The sequence below is a fragment of the Pecten maximus genome, chromosome 11 (assembly GCF_902652985.1).
Source record: "Pecten maximus chromosome 11, xPecMax1.1, whole genome shotgun sequence".
NCBI classification, from domain to species: domain Eukaryota; kingdom Metazoa; phylum Mollusca; class Bivalvia; order Pectinida; family Pectinidae; genus Pecten; species Pecten maximus.
In genome coordinates this window covers 38,120,718-38,137,747 of record NC_047025.1, presented here as the reverse complement: position 1 = coordinate 38,137,747, position 17,030 = coordinate 38,120,718, and the positions used below count along the sequence as shown (strand labels likewise).

The 17,030-nt window shown below is 38.5% G+C and overlaps 1 protein-coding gene across 2 annotated transcripts; it reads left to right on the top strand.

Annotated features, from left to right (window-relative positions):
* The first annotated feature begins 34 nt into the window (after positions 1 to 34).
* LOC117337167 (centromere protein N-like) lies at positions 35 to 16,330 on the top strand. 2 transcript variants are annotated; one of them, XM_033898014.1, is made up of 9 exons: positions 35 to 303; positions 435 to 480; positions 1,320 to 1,379; positions 2,813 to 2,901; positions 3,291 to 3,479; positions 4,472 to 4,573; positions 7,953 to 8,028; positions 10,982 to 11,109; positions 15,736 to 16,330. In XM_033898014.1, the coding sequence occupies exons 1-9, from the start codon at positions 139 to 141 to the stop codon at positions 15,970 to 15,972; spliced, it is 1,092 nt and encodes a 363-aa protein (XP_033753905.1). In that variant the 5' UTR covers positions 35 to 138; the 3' UTR covers positions 15,973 to 16,330. The 2 variants fall into 2 exon arrangements, with proteins under 2 accessions (XP_033753905.1, XP_033753904.1); XM_033898013.1 differs by having other exon boundaries at positions 2,807 to 2,901; positions 15,736 to 16,329.
* The last annotated feature ends 700 nt before the right edge of the window (positions 16,331 to 17,030 follow it).

Below are 17,030 nucleotides of genomic sequence, written 5' to 3'. Positions count from 1 at the left end.
TATGGTTATTTTTTTAGTAATCGTTGCTAAACTTCCTGCAAAGAATACCGCCAGATTTGATTTCTGAAATGGACGAAACACGAATATTGTACGGTGACTGATCTATCTGATTCTATAGAAAATCAGTCAACTGGTGCAATGGACGCTAGACGACTAAGATCAATTATTTGTAGCTGCAAAAGCAACGACATCAAGCCGCTGCTAACCCAATGGGGGCGTCAGATTCAATGTCAGAATGTCGTATCGGTTAACTATTCGGATTCAAAAAAGTCCATTGCCCAAGCTCTATCATCAATATGTCAGGTATTGAAATGAATTGATAATGTTACGATTAACTCATATCGGTAATTTAGTGTTTAATACGTAATAACGCTACAGGTTTATATTCATATTTGTTTGATTCATTAACCAAATAGTGCTTATTTAATTTCCAGTCAAGAAAACATTTCAAAACTGAAGTTGATGAATTGGATCTTAAGTGTAAGTATAACGATACACTCGTTGTGGAACTGGGCTGAGATAAATGCTGGTTACCATCTGGTAGCTCAAATTGTAAGGGCATCTAGAGTTCGGAGGTTCCAGGTTCAAGTCTCGGTCAGGTCGTCACATTTTCCCTCCTGTTACATTGGTTCCCAACTAAATACTGATACCCACATAGTACTCCAACAATGTTAGAGGTTTTACACGGCGAGATACTTTTGACAGGCGCCGTCGACAAAATAATATCCGATAGAAAAAGAGCTGACCAGTGGCCTCTTATGTTATAGGAGTAACCCACAGAGGTGGTATAAGGTCTCATGTGTGTCTTCAGGGTTGAGGACTTTGTGGAAGGAGGTAGGAGTGTGGCACAACTGGACTAGTGGATGAAACTAGGCCCTAAGTATGTTTCTGGCCAGTGGCCAGATATATACCTCGAATGGTTATAGCATCTGTCTGGAGAGGTCCTGGGTTTAAGTCCCGGTCTGGTTGTTACATATTCCTCCTGTCTCATATGCTATAAGTGTAAAGTATACAATGACTAGAATGTAGTAAGATGTTGTGGTTGTATGAGATTTAATTTATTAGTATTATATCGTGAGGTTTTACTTTGTGCTCAAGAAAGTAAGTGTGCATGTTGTACTATCTAACATCTGTACATATTATATGTATAACTGGATAAATTATACTCCAATTATATTGCTTTTGAAACAGTAGCATAATGGGACATTTTTTAACAGTATTTTGATCTATGTGTGTCACAGGTAATATTATCAAATTTTAAACAGAATTATGCGTTTCAGAAATGACTGTACATATAATTACTTACTATGAATTTTCAGGTACACAGATGTATCCAAAGAAGCGACTATGGAAAGTTTTCCACCTTAAAGATAAGTCAGGTATATAACCTTTTATAACTAGCTTCATTATTTTGTAAATCTAAAAATTAGTTGGTCATAATACTTACTGCTTATTATTTAAACCTCTCTATTTGTTTTTGATTATAGAATTTATTGAAGCTAAATTTCATAACCCCCTTTGGATATATCTTCAATTTAATTTCTGTCAAATCTGCTCAGTTATGACAACAATTTATAAAGTGAATTATGTAATGAACATCTCAAAATAGAATGTGAACCAATCCTGCATTCACCGAGCTACATTTCCAGGATGAAAATCAGAAAAAAACATAGCTTTGTTTATCAAATGCTGAGAGGTTTAACTGTGGCATTTCATATTTAGTTAGCAGTGTACAGTAAAAATGCCCAATTCTGAAAAATATGGCACATATTGTTTTAGATATGTGAACATTGCCAGTTAACCCTACATATTACCTCTTATAAAGTATATATATTTGTAATCTTTACAACATTTGCAGTTTTAATACAGCTCTGAAGGATAAGTAAACTTATTTTTTCTGTGATTTTTAGAGTTGTGAATACCATGGTAACAGATTAAAAATTGCTCAAAAATTGCAAAATATTATGATATTTGACCCAAAATGACACAATTCTCTACACAATTTTTTTTCTGAAACCTATTTGAAATCAAATACCTCTTTCCCAAAGACAGAATTAATCTTGTTTTGACATATGTTGTAAATTAAGTTTTCCTGCTATCTTACCTTTAAAAATTTGCTCCCTTGAGTCAGGATGGGTCTTTGTTGATCTATCTGTGTTCTAGTTCGAATTAGAGTCTGATACAGAAAACACAATGGCTGACGGCTGAAGTTTATTGTCATGATTTCTGATTCCAATGAAATTCTTCTGAGATATTTATTCACTTGATTTCATATTAAGGTTCCTCTTGTCTCAAATTTCATATGAAGTTTTCCCTTGGTCCCTTGCTGTGTCTATTGGATTTTGAGTCTGATCCAGAAAAAAATGGCTGACAGTTTAGCTATGTATAGCATATGTATGTTCTCATTGTTATATTTCATATGTATGTTCTCATTGTTATATTTCATATGTATGTTCTCATTGTTATATTTCATATGTATGTTCCTCATTGTTATATTTCATATGTATGTCCTCATTGTTATATTTCATATGTATGTTCTCCTTGTTATCAGATCAGTAGAGAAAAGATACATAGAACAAATAAAGATAATTCAATGCTGGGCACCAAGATCCTGAATGATCTGTTGATTTCTGTAGGCATTTTAAAACCATCAATGATTTTCATCTCTTTTTCCTGTGTCCTAGGCTTGGTTATATAATTATAACCGGAACAGGGACTTTAAGTCCCCGTCAGACAATCAATCAAAATCTGTTTTTCCTGAGGAAGATGTAGTGAATGTACTATGTGACAATTTCCTGTCTTACAGATCTAGATAACACAACAAATAAATGGTTGGATCTTTGCAATCCTCAGAAATTTAAGAAGAAGTTTAAAAGCCAGTCAGAATTATACTTTGACAATGTAAGTTTTTGTTCACTTTATTTCAATTGTAAAAAGATTGGAATTAATTTTTGTTTTTGATATTAAGAAATAGATTTCTTTAGGTTTATAAGAAGTTATACAATGTTTCATGGATGTCATGATGAGGGTTTGGAAATAGATTCTCAATTGATTGATGTTATGGCTCAATTTTGACTTTAGCTCCATTTCTATTAAAGGAGGACGGAACATGTCATGTGTTATAAATCAGTGTTAACTTACCTTGCGTCCATGCTCTTCCAAGGGTTTAGTTTTTATGAAATATCTCTGTACTTAATTTCAACCATTTCAGTTGAAGATCTGTTACTATGTATGTGCCATCTAATTAGTGTATGACTGAATATCAAGGATAATGATATATCATTTTGTAGGTAACATCTGTATGTGTGGGGGTCCATCAAGGAGCTTTGTGGACTAGACTCTATGCCACCAACACAGTTAACAGGCAGCAGGACCAGAGTTATCTCCCCAGCAACACTGTTTACATTGTTTACTTCCCAAAGACGGAGTATGTCATTATGAGTCGGTACAAGTTATCAACAGAGGAGTACCTACATCAGGTAAGTCCACAGCCATAGTCAATAAGGTCAGAGTTCACATTTACTCAGAGTTCAGGTTTAGTCAGTGTTAGACTACACCAGGTAAGGTCAGAGTTCAGGTTTAGTCATTAGACTACACCAGGTAAGGACATAGTTCAGGTTTAGCCAGTGTTAGACTACACCAGGTAGGGTCAGAGTTCAGGTTTAGTCATTAGACTACACCAGGTGAGGTCAGAGTTCAGGTTTAGTCCAGTGTTAGACTACACCAGGTAAGGTCAGAGTTCAGGTTTAGTCAGTGTTAGACTACACCAGGTAAGGTCAGAGTTCAGGTTTAGCCAGTGTTAGACTACACCAGGTAAGGTCAGAGTTCAGGTTTAGCCAGTGTTAGACTACATCAGGTAAGGTCAGAGTTCAGGTTTAGTCATTAGACTACACCAGGTAAGGTCAGAGTTCCTGTTTAGCCAGTGTTAGACTACACCAGGTTAGGTCAGAGTTCAGGTTTAGTCAGTGTTAGTCTACACCAGGTAAGGTCAGAGTTCAGGTTTAGTCAGTGTTAGTCTACACCAGGTAAGGTCAGAGTTCAGGTTTAGCCAGTGTTAGACTACACCAGGTAAGGTCAGAGTTCAGGTTTAGTCAGTGTTAGACTACACCAGGTAAGGTCAGAGTTCAGGTTTAGTCATTAGACTACACCAGGTAAGGTCAGAGTTCAGGTTTAGCCAGTGTTAGACTACACCAGGTAAGGTCAGAGTTCAGGTTTAGTCATTAGACTACACCAGGTAAGGTCAGAGTTCAGGTTTAGCCAGTGTTAGACTACACCAGGTAAGGTCAGAGTTCAGGTGTACCATGTGCTCTATAGTCATTGTAAGGTTACATCAGGTAAGGTCAGATTTCACATTTAAATGTTGTAATTTATTAAATGTTTGGCTTTACAGTGAGATGATATCAATTCAACTAATTTGCATCAGTTAAACATTAACTTAGTATGATACTTTAGAAGGACTGTTTTATTTTAGGCTATATTGACAACCCTAGGGGCGACTGAAATGACGAACATGCAGCTGTGCGGCCATGACCTTTACTCCCTAATACACCTGGCCATGAACAGGAAGTGTCAGGTGATTATTGTTATACGTTATAAGGTGTATTCAGAATCCCACAAAATGATGAAGATACTTTGTATGTGTTTAGGAATCAAACAACTTTGTATGTGTTATTAGGAATCAAACAACTTTGTATGTGTTTAGGAATCAAACAACTTTGTATGTGTTTAGGAATTTAACAACTTTGTATGTGTTTAGGAATTAAACAACTTTGGAAAAAAACACAAATGATTATTTTTCACCTTTAATCATTGATGATAGCTAATTACCAAGGTTATTTATGATAGCTAATTACTTATAAATGATGAAAGCTAATTACAAAGGTAATATATGAAAGCTTATTATCTGTCATTGATGATAGCTAAATAACAAGGTTATCAATGATAGCTAATTATAAATCATTTATGATAACTAATTAACAATCATGGATGATAGCTTATCATTTATCGTTGATGATAGCTTATCATTTATCATTGATGAAAGCTTATTAGCAATGATTGATGATAATTAATTACCAAGGTAATTGGTGATATCTTATTAAAGGGACATTTTGGATGAGTTTATATCACAACAAGTTTGTTCCTGCACAATACATTGCAAACAAATATGGCAACTCCCTAACTGTAGTATAGCAGTACGAGGGATGATTGATTTGTTGTGAGCCTCGTATTGAAGGAGTTACTCAAGGATGTTCTTTTTATACGCCCGACGAAAGACGGGACGTATTATGTTATCATGTTGGCAAGCGGGCGGGCACGCACGCACGCACGCACATATGGTGTCCGGACCATAACTCCAATACTACTCGACCCAGGCTCTCCGTACTTGACACAAATATACATATTGATGAGCCGGAGTGTCGCATATCAAATTCATGCCCCATACCCCCTTATTTGTGGAGTTATTCCCCTTTGATGATTTTACTTATGGCACATATGGTGTCCGGACCATATCTCCTGTGCTACTCAACCCAGGCTCTCCATACTTGACACAAATATACATCTTAATGAGCCGGAGTGTCGCATACCAAAATCATGCCCCTTACCCCCGTATTTGCAGAGTTATTCCCCTTTGATGATTTTACTTGTCCGGACCATAACTCCAGTACTACTCAACCCAGGCTCTCCATACTTGACACACTTGACACAAATATACATATTGATAAGCCGGAGTGTTGCATACCTAAATCATGCCCCTTACCACTGTATTTGTGGAGTTATTCCCCTTTGATGATTTTACTTGTCCGGACCATAACTCCAATACTACTCGACCCAGGCTCTCCATACTTGACACAAATATACATCTTGATGAGCCGGAGTGTCCCATACCAAAAACATGCCCCTTACCCCCGTATTTGCAGAATAAATCCCCTTTGATGATTTTGTAATTGCTCACCATTCACTTAATAATGGTATTAGGAGGCTGATTCTTTGCAAAGAGGTTCTTTTAATGTATATATTCTGTATATAAACATGTGAATTAATTTTTGTGTTGTTGTGTCTAAACCAAGGTTTCCCATATTTGCAACATATATACATCTCATCATTTAAAGTTACCCTTCGGTTTCGACTACACACCATTATGTGTATCAATATCTCCTTCCAACTTTCCAACAATGATACTTCATTTTAAAGCATTACAACCTGTGAAACTACCCCCTTCCAAGTGTCAAATATTGCGGCGGGCCTATGTTGTGGCCCTCCAACGGGCCCTTGTTAAGTCCTGCTATTCCCTGACTACATATGCATATAGGGCCGTGTACCTTAGGACTGTAGTTTATATCGACGGGATAGCACTCTAAAGTAAACAAGACAAGCATCTTTTGCAAAATGGTCAAAATCGGTGAAAGAGCAGTGATCCAATATTTGCATGAAAAAGGTTTAACACCTAAGGATATCCATAATGATGTGGTAGTAACACTACGGAAAGATGCCCCTTTTTATGCTCCAGTGAAAAGGTGGGTGGGGGAATTTAAGCTCCGCCGACAGAGCTTTGAGGATGACCTCCATCCTGGAAGGCCTGTCAATGTTGCAACCCCAGAAATGGTCAATAAAGTTCAAGATATTGTTATAACTGACAGAATAGTCACAGAATATTTTATAGCCAGTAGAGTTGGCATTTAACAGGAAAAAGTACATTCCATTCTGACCAAGGAATTTGCAATGAGAAAACTTTCGACCCAATGGGTACCAAGACTTCTGACAGTGGATCAGAAGCACACCAGGCGCACATTATCGCATGCTTATCTTAACCTTTTTGAGGAAGATCCTGCCAAGTTTCTTCAGAGATTTGTCACTATTGATGAACCAAGGTTCATCATTTTACCCCAGAGGCCAAACAACAATCGAAACAATGGAAGCACCCTGACTCTCCCCGCCAAAGAAGACAAAGACTGTTCCATCAGCTGGAAAGGTTATGGCCTCGGTTTTCTGGGATGCAGATGGTATTCTGCTGCTAGATTATCTCCAGAAGGGACAATCAATGGCACATACTATGCTTCACTTCTGAGGCAGTTACAGGAAAATATTAAACTTAAGTGCTGCAGAAAGCACACTAAAGGTGTGTTATTCCATCAGGACAATGGTCTGTCATTACCATGGCTGCCATTCACGATTGTGGCTTTAAATTGATTGAGCATCCCCCATATTCACCTGATCTCGCTCTATCAGACTTTCATCTATTTCCAAAACTGAAAACAAATATTTCAGGCACCCACTTTCAGTCCGATGATGACGTCATACATGCAGTGGATGACTTTCTGAACAGTCAAGAAAAGGAGTTCTATAAAAGTGGCATTGAGACCCTTAAACACCACTGGCAAAAGTGTATAGATACTGGAGGGGATTATGTTGAAAAATAATACAATATGTCCAGCAAAATTCAAATCCTTCTATATGAGGCTCACAACATATCAATCAGCCCTCGTATCAAGGGCTGGTCTTATTACATATATAGCTACAAGCAATTTTTCATGCACATGCATACTATACATTGTATATGTATAATATTTGTTTTTCTGGATAAACTAATGGAGAAAATGTCTCCTACTAATTTACTTCCATGTCAAAGCTGCATGCATCGAGTGTCCATTTTGTAACCATGAAGTGAAAAGTGTGCTATATTTAGTTAGTCTAACAGGTCAGGAGTTGATTCCACCAATTTCTCCTGTTCAAACTGACCAATGACCAAAGGAAAGATATTTTGATGCTGATAATACTTTGAAAAATAGAAAAGTTATTAAAAATGATTTTAAAAGGTACAGAATAGTTTGGAATGCATGTATCCCTTTAATCAAAGAAGCAGAGTAATTTATATTTGAGTAATTTTCCATGTAGTGTTTAAGAAAGCATGACTCCCTATTGCTATAACCATAAAATCAAATTTTAAATTTCAGGGATCTTTCAGCAAGTTTAACTCTAAACAAGATCAGCGACAACCATTTGCTGGATTTGAGCCCAAGAAAAGAAAAGGTGATATCTAAAGGTGATTGTATCACCATGTAATGATATATCAGAAAACTATCCATGCATAAAATAGCTTGGCCTCCAGATGCTCATACCCCTTTCTGGAAGTTTATCGTAAAGTCTAGTATCCAGCTCGATATACTTGCCTAAAAATAACTACATGCTATATTTGATATCCACTCATTGAACTCATACCTTTTCTACTGAATATTTTGATGTTTTCTTTCAAACATGTGTTTGTTTGGTTGTATTATTTACATAAGAACACACTTTTTGCATGGCCTCATTTGCATGTTTAACTGTTAAACTTCATTGAAGAAAGGTTTCCATAGATATTTGTGTAAATACACATTTGTAGCTCACCTGGTCCGAAGGACCAAGGTGAGCTTATGCCATACCGTGGCATCCGTCGTCCGTCCGTCTGTCGTCCGTCCGTCAACAATTGACTTATTTGACTTCTTCTTCATAACCGCTGATCGGAATTTAAACAAATTTGGTCAGAAGCATCCCTATGGGTAGGGGACTCAAAATTGTACAAATGTTGGGGCTGACTCCCTGGGGCCTCTGGGGCGGGGCCAAAACGGGTCAATTTGGCGCTATTGATATAAACGACTTCTTCTCTGAAACCAAGCAATGGCTATCGCTCATATTTGCCTGGTAGCATCACTATGGGGTGGGGATTCAAAATTGTACAAATGATGGGGCTGACCCCCCAGGGGCCTGAGGGGCGGGGCCAAATGTGGTCAATTGGGCTATATTGATATAAACAACTTCTTCTCTGAAACCAAGCAATGGCTGTCACTCATATTTGCCTGGTAGCATCATTATGGGGTGGGGATTCAAAATTGTATAAATGATGGGGCTGACCCCCCAGGGGCCTGAGGGGCGGGGCCAAAACGGGTCAATTTGGCGCTATTGATATAAACGACTTCTTCTCTGAAACCAAGCAATGGCTGTCACTTATATTTGCCTGGTAGCATCACTATGGGGTGGGGATTCAAAATTGTACAAATGATGGGGCTGACCCCCCAGGGGCCTGAGGGGCAGGGCCAAATGTGGTCAATTGGGCTATATTGATATGATAAACAACTTCTTCTCTGAAACCAAGCAATGGCTGTCGCTCATATTTGCCTGGTAGCATCATTATGGGGTGGGGATTCAAAATTGTATAAATGATGGGGCTGAACCCCCAGGGGCCTGAGGAGCGGGGCCGAATGTGGTCAATCCGGCTATATTGATATAAACGACATCTTCTCTGAAACGGAGCAATGGCTGTCGCTCATATTTGCCTGATAGCATCACTATGGGGTGGGGATTCAAAATTGTACAAATGATGGGGCTGAACCCCCAGGGGCCTGAGGGGCGGGGCCAAATGTGGTCAATTGGGCTATCTTCATATAATTGACTTCTTCTCTGAAACCAAGCAATGGCTGTCGCTCATATTTGCCTGGTAGCATCATTATGGGGTGGGGATTCAAAAATGTACAAATGATGGTGCTGACCCCCCAGGGGCCTGAGGGGCGGGGCCAAATGTGGTCAATTGGGCTATATTCATATAATTGACTTCTTCTCTGAAACCAAGCAATGGCTGTCGCTCATATTTGCCTGGTAGCATCATTATGGGGTGGGGATTCAAAAATGTACAAATGATGGTGCTGACCCCCCAGGGGCCTGAGGGGCGGGGCCGAATGTGGTCAATCCGGCTATATTGATATAAACGACTTCTTCTCTGAAACGGAGCAATGGCTGTCGCTCATATTTGCCTGATAGCATCACTATGGGGTGGGGATTCAAAATTGTACAAATGATGGGGCTGAACCCCCAGGGGCGGGGCCAAATGTGGTCAATTGGGCTATCTTCATATAATTGACTTCTTCTCTGAAACCAAGCAATGGCTGTCGCTCATATTTGCCTGGTAGCATCATTATGGGGTGGGGATTCAAAAATGTACAAATGATGGTGCTGACCCCCCAGGGGCCTGAGGGGCGGGGCCAAATGTGGTCAATTGGGCTATATTCATATAATTGACTTCTTCTCTGGAACCAAGCAATGGCTATCTCTCATATTTTACTGGTAGCATCACCTTGGGGTAGGAATTTGAAATTGTACAAATGACGGGGCTGACCCCCCTGGGGGCTTAGGGGCAGGGCCAAAAGGGGTCAGTTTTGCAGAATTGAAATAAACAACTTCTGCTCTGAAACTAAGCAATGGATATCGCTCATATTTGCCTGGTAGCATCCCTATGGGGTGGGGATTCAAAATTGTACAAATGGTGGGGCTGACCCCCCAGAGGGGCTTGAGGGGCGGGGCCAAAATTGGTCAATTTGTTTAAACAACTTCTTCTCTGAAACTGATCAATGGATATTACTCACATTTGTATGGTAGCATCCCTATGGGGTGGGGATTCAAAATTGTACAAATGTTGGGGTTGACTCGGGCCAAAAGGGGGCTGAGGGGTGGGGCCAAAAGGGGTCAATTTGGCTAAATTTATTTAAACAACTTATTCTCTGAAACTAAGCAAATATAAAATATAAATATCTGTTAATAACATACACCATAAATATCTGTTAATAACATACACCATAAATATCTGTTAATAACATACACTGTAAATATCTGTTAATAACATACACCATAAATATCTGTTATTAACATACACTGTCAATATCTGTTAATAACAAACAACATAAATATCTGTTCATAACATACACCATAAATATCTGTTAATAACATACACCATAAATATCTGTTAATAACATACACTTTAAATATCTGTTATTAACATACACTGTAAATAGCTGTTAATAACATACACTGTAAATATCTGTTAATTATGTACACTGGTCTCAATTTGGCTTCTTTAATATGACAATAAAGATTTAATTTTTGTGCAGGAACATCTTTGAATAACAGACATTTATCAAGTTTATTTAAGGTTCTATTGTTATTTTCTTTGCAGCAATAGAGATTGAAAAAGATGACAAAATTTTCTGTGAAGATGAAGAAACAATGAAGAAGAGAGCAAAGATCCTGGAGAAGAGTTTTGGACAGGAGGAACAACCATGTCTGGAGAAGGTGGAATATAGGGTAGGGAGTGTTTATTGATGGAAGTGGAATACAGGGTAGGGAGTGTTTATTGATGGAAGTGGAATATAGGGTAGGGAGTGTTTATTGATGGAAGTGGAATACAGGGTAGGGAGTGTTTATTGATGGAAGTGAACAGTAATCATGTCTGGAGAAGGTGGAATACAGGGTAGGGGGTATTTATTGATGAACGTGAACAGTAATCATGTTTGGAGAAAGTGGAATACAGGGTAGGGGTATTTATTGATGAAAGTGGAACATAGGGTAGGGGGTATTTATTGATGGAAGTGGAATACAGGGTAGGGGGTATTTATTGATGAACGTGAACAGTAATCATGTTTGGAGAAAGTGGAATACAGGGTAGGGGTATTTATTGATGAAAGTGGAACATAGGGTAGGGAGTATATATTGATGAAAGTGGAATACAGGGTAGGGAGTATTTATTGATGAAAGTGGAACACAGGGTAGGGGGTATATATTGATGAAAGTGGAATACAGGGTAGGGAGTATTTATTGATGAACGTGAACAGTAATCATGTTTGGAGAAAGTGGAATACAGGGTAGGGGTATTTATTGATGAAAGTGGAACATAGGGTAGGGAGTATATATTGATGAAAGTGGAATACAGGGTAGGGAGTATTTATTGATGAAAGTGGAACACAGGGTAGGGGGTATATATTGATGAAAGTGGAATACAGGGTAGGGAGTATTTATTGATGAACGTGAACAGTAATCATGTTTGGAGAAAGTGGAATACAGGGTAGGGAGTATTTATTGATGAAAGTGGAACACAGGGTAGGGGGTATTTATTGATGGAAGTGGAATACAGGGTAGGGGGTATTTATTGATGAACGTGAACAGTAATCATGTTTGGAGAAAGTGGAATACAGGGTAGGGGTATTTATTGATGAAAGTGGAACATAGGGTAGGGAGTATATATTGATGAAAGTGGAATACAGGGTAGGGAGTATTTATTGATGAAAGTGGAACACAGGGTAGGGGGTATATATTGATGAAAGTGGAATACAGGGTAGGGAGTATTTATTGATGAACGTGAACAGTAATCATGTTTGGAGAAAGTGGAATACAGGGTAGGGAGTATTTATTGATGAAAGTGGAACACAGGGTAGGGGGTATTTATTGATGAAAGTGGAATACAGGGTAGGGAGTATTTATTGATGAACGTGAACAGTAATCATGTTTGGAGAAAGTGGAATACAGGGTAGGGAGTATTTATTGATGAAAGTGGAACACAGGGTAGGGGGTATTTATTGATGGAAGTGGAATACAGGGTAGGGGGTATTTATTGATGAACGTGAACACAGTGTTCCAGCTAGGTCGGGTTAGCAGGGCGCGGCGCCCTGCCCCTAATTCAAAGTTAGAAATGCGCCCCGCCCCTTTTCCTGTAGTACTGCCCTTTTTCTAAGTGTCATTGATGCTCATTTTGCCTCGTATACTCTAGATCCGATTTGCTGAAGCCATGCAATATACAGTCAGTCACTAATTGGCCACCTGTAACACTAGTCCCCTTACCTGTGTTAGACCCTGATCCACGGTACTGGTGGACGCTGCCCGAGGCAGTGATCGGTCAGCTGGGGATCGAGATGGTGTTTTAATAGATTCATTTAACCGTGACGAGTCGATACTGACGATAGGATCAGTTGGTAATCTAATTAAATCATAATCACGACGGCTTTTTGAAGATGGACAAAGTAATGATAATGGATGGAAATGTTGATTTACTTATGTAAACAACTTTTGACAAGACCGAAAAGAGCCACACGTTTGTCGTAAAGTTATCCCATGAGCACGTGTTCATTGGCGATCGATCTATATATCTTTGAAATTTTCTTCACATGACAACACGAAATCCTTCTGGTTTTAACCTAGCAACTTTTAGGTAAATGATCATGAGATCACTTTCCAGTGATTTTCCAGTGATCAAAATTAGCTTTCGGTTGATTTTATTTGATGAAGTTTGGCGGGACGCCGGAAATGGTTCGTTGTAAATGCAGATGTCGCAAATTCCTTGTTGGATTGACGTATTTCTATACAAAATGTTTATTTTTCATAAATAAATAAAGGACATATGAAAATATCTTCTCATGTGAATAATGGTTGCAAAAGTTTAGTTTATATTGTGTTATTTTCGTATCTGAAATGCCGACTCTGCATTAACTGCGGGTCATGTGATAGCCAAGTGATTACATTTCTAACAACACGCGGGGACCGTTTGTTTACGAGAGCAACGGAACATATGTTTGATCAGAAACTTGCGAATCATAACCGGCCCTAATTCGTTTACCATTTCTTATAATTAATTCAAGAAAATGTTAACTTGCTATAATTTCCTGATTTTAGTTTACCGTTATTTCTAAAGAGTCTAAAGTGAAAGTAGAAATTTACCGCCGCTTACAAGATGCATCGTAGTTATTTGGACGAAGTTTATTCAGATATTAAATAATGGAATTTCTTTTAATCATTTTTTCTCGTATATGCTTGACCACATTTTCTCCTTTGCTCCATAATATCTTCACTTACAATTAGTCGTCTTGCAATCACAACGGACAGACCAGAGACCTATATTAATTAGTAGGTATATGGACAGACCAACTTCTGGTTGAAAATATCGCTCTGTTGACTGTAATCTGATAGTAACTTTTTGATTGGACGTAATTATCGTATATGGATTCTCTCAATACACCCTTAAATTGAAATAATGCTAATATCATTTTATTTTTGAATTATTCTAGGTCATTACTTTTACCATCAAAATTTAAAACAATATTTGAAGAATAAAGAGAAGAAAGAAGATATTTTTACACACAAACGAAATAATAAAAAAAAATCAACAGATTTCTATTTGTCTCTATGAATCAGGTCATATGTAATGCATGGATGTACTTGAATTGTCCTGTATAATAAGGTAGAAGAAAGATAGGCCTGAAAAAATGTCGCGCACAAAAATGCCCCTTTTTTAGGCAGCGCCCTGCCCTTTTCAAATCCTAGCTGGAACACTGTAACAGTAATCATGTTTGGAGAAAGTGGAATACAGGGTAGGGGGTATTTATTGATGAAAGTGGAATACAGGGTAGGGAGTATATATTGATGGAAGTGGAATACAGGGTAGGGAGTATTTATTGATGGAAGTAGAATACAGGGTAGGGAGTATTTATTTATGGAAGTGGAATACAGGGTAGGGGGTATTTATTGATGGAAGTGGAATACAGGGTAGGGGGTATTTATTGTTGAACGTGAACAGTAATCATGTTTGGAGAAAGTGGAATACAGGGTAGGGGGTATTTATTGATGGAAGTGAACAGTAATCATGCTTGGGAAAGTGGAATACAGGGTAGGGAGTATATATTGATGGAAGTGAACAGTAATCATGTTTGGAGAAAGTGGAATACAGGGTAGGGGGTATTTATTGATGGAAGTGGAACACAGGGTAGGGAGTATTTATTGATGAAAGTGAACAGTAATCATGTTTGGAGAAAGTGGAACACAGGGTAGGGGGTATTTATTGATGAAAGTGAACAGTAATCATGTTTGGAGAAAGTGGAATACAGGGTATTTATTTGTGAGTGTGAAACAGTAACAACTTTTACATTGAGTCTATGAAAATCATAGCTAGTAAAGCAGAAAGTATTTGAACACTGCTTTACATTTTTACATTCCACCTTCAGTAGATGTAATCTTTCTGTTCTTCGATATTCTGTGTCCATGGTTTGAGGTCCGTTTTTTAACAATTCTTATTTTTGCATATTACTGGGTGAATCTTTCTCAGATTTTGTATGTAAGTCCTGAATGGTCCCTAGTAATGCATATTTTAGATTGACAGCAATCAGAAAAAGATGAAAAGGTTGAAAGGCAGCCATCTTGGATTTTGACAAAGTTTTTGTTTTTTGCCATACAACATAGAGAAGAGTAGAGAGTTTTCTTCTATTTCAAGTTGTTCATGTTCTCAACAGAAAGAACAAAATGCTGCCAGGCAACCATCTTTGATTTTTACAGTTAAAGTTTGTTTCAAATTCTTATATGGCTGAGGATAGCCTGAGGAATCCATTTATATTTTATGTTTGTTTCATACAAAGTCAAAAAATTTATTGTTGTTTCAAACATTATTTTCACTGAGGTGGGAAAAAACAAGTGTAGGGAATCATCATGTGGATTTGATTGATTTTTGTACATTGTTCCGATACATTTTACACCTTAGCATTATACCCAGTATACTTTACTGGAGATTGGTCCAGTTGACAGGGTGGTAGTCACACGGGAATTGTCGACCTTTTGTGCTGTATGATGATGAATCATTTACTCCATACAGTGTGTTATCTGTCACAAGAGTTGCTGAAATAACATTGCAGATGAGAAGGAAGGTGCTGCATAAGTGATAAATAATCTGCATTAAGCCAGCAATTATCGCTATTTTCTGAGTTCAGGTTCTGGTATGGACATATTTCAGAACAATTGGTCATTCTAATGAACAGCTTTAGATATGTGTGGACTTAAACCATGAGGCATGGGCTTAATATATTTATTCTGCAAAATTACATCTATAAGCACTATCATTTTCTCAGGTCACATGAAGATTTGGTAAAATCCTAATAAGACATTTTGTTGTTTAAGGTGAAGACAAAATTCCGCGGCACAGACTATGTGCCTAGTATGGCAAGAAGACAAGAGGCATTTAAGTGCACAGTGAAGTTTGAAGGTTCCAGTGTACTAGAAGGGATCAGGAACTTAGGGGCTACAGGACTAGCCAGTGTCCCTCTCCCTGGACATCTGGCCAATGTTCACTCCCTCGCCAAAAATCACTTTGTAATACAGGATCAGGAAACGACTCCAAAAAAACGCAGGAAATAAATAATGGCTGCTCCAAATGAGCAAGGATTTACATTTTATTTTGACTTAATGGTGGACTAGGGCTAAATCTGTGAGTGTATGGTGGACCAGGACTGAATCTGTGAGTGTATGGTGGACCAGGACTGAATCTGTGAGTTTATGGTGGACCAGGACTGAATCTGTGAGTGTATGGTGGACCAGGACTGAATATGTGAGTGTATGGTGGACCAGGACTGAATCTGTGAGTGTACGGTGGACCATGACTGAATCTGTGAGTGTATGGTGGACCATGACTGAATATGTCAGTGTACGGTGGACCATGACTGAATCTGTGAGTATACGGTGGACCATGACTGAATATGTGGGTGTATGGTGGACCATGACTGAATCTGTGAGTGTATGGTCAGGGTTTGACACTAACTGAAATGGTAGAGGAGCCCACAGGGCTCCTAAAAAAAATATTCAAGGGGCCCTATGTAATTTTGTGGAGCCTGAACAGCGAGCGCCGAAGGCGCGAGCCGTAAGTTTCTCGGGGGGTCCGGGGGCATGCTCCCCCGAAAATTTTTTTTTTCTAGATGCTCTGTGGTGCATTCTAGGCCATTTTTGGTGTATTTTGGAGCTTTTGTATTTGAGATATTTTTAAAGATATTTTTTCCAGTTAACATGGTTTGCATAGTAAATTATGTTTGGTGGTCCATCATACTTGATCATTGCTTGAGGAAATATGCTGAAAGGAAAAGAATTTAAAAAAAACCCAACTAAAACAATGCTCATTTCAGTTTTTGTATTTGTTATTCCATATTCAACTAGTTTCTTAAGTTTTCAATGAAAAGTCTGTATGACTTTTGCTGGAGAGCAAGAAGGTCTCTCCTGGAGAGATCCTCATCCTCATCATCAGACTGGGAATCTGGCGTGAATGTTGCCCCTTCCTGAAGATCTTCCTCATCTACCTCTTCCTCCCCCTCATGCTCAGCTTGGTCCTCATGCAAATCAAGGGAAACTGGGATGACCTCATGCCCATCTGTCCGCTGAAAAACTGAACATTCCCTTGGGGTCTCCGATTTCTGAATAAAGAACAT

Coding starts and splice junctions, on each gene's coding strand:
- LOC117337167 (XM_033898013.1), top strand. CDS start 139: ATGGACGCTAGACGACTAAGATCAATTATTTGTAGCTGCAAAAGCAAC. Junction 8,029..10,981: donor TGAGCCCAAGAAAAGAAAAG/GTGATATCTAAA, acceptor TTTTCTTTGCAG/CAATAGAGATTGAAAAAGAT. Junction 11,110..15,735: donor TGGAGAAGGTGGAATATAGG/GTAGGGAGTGTT, acceptor TTGTTGTTTAAG/GTGAAGACAAAATTCCGCGG.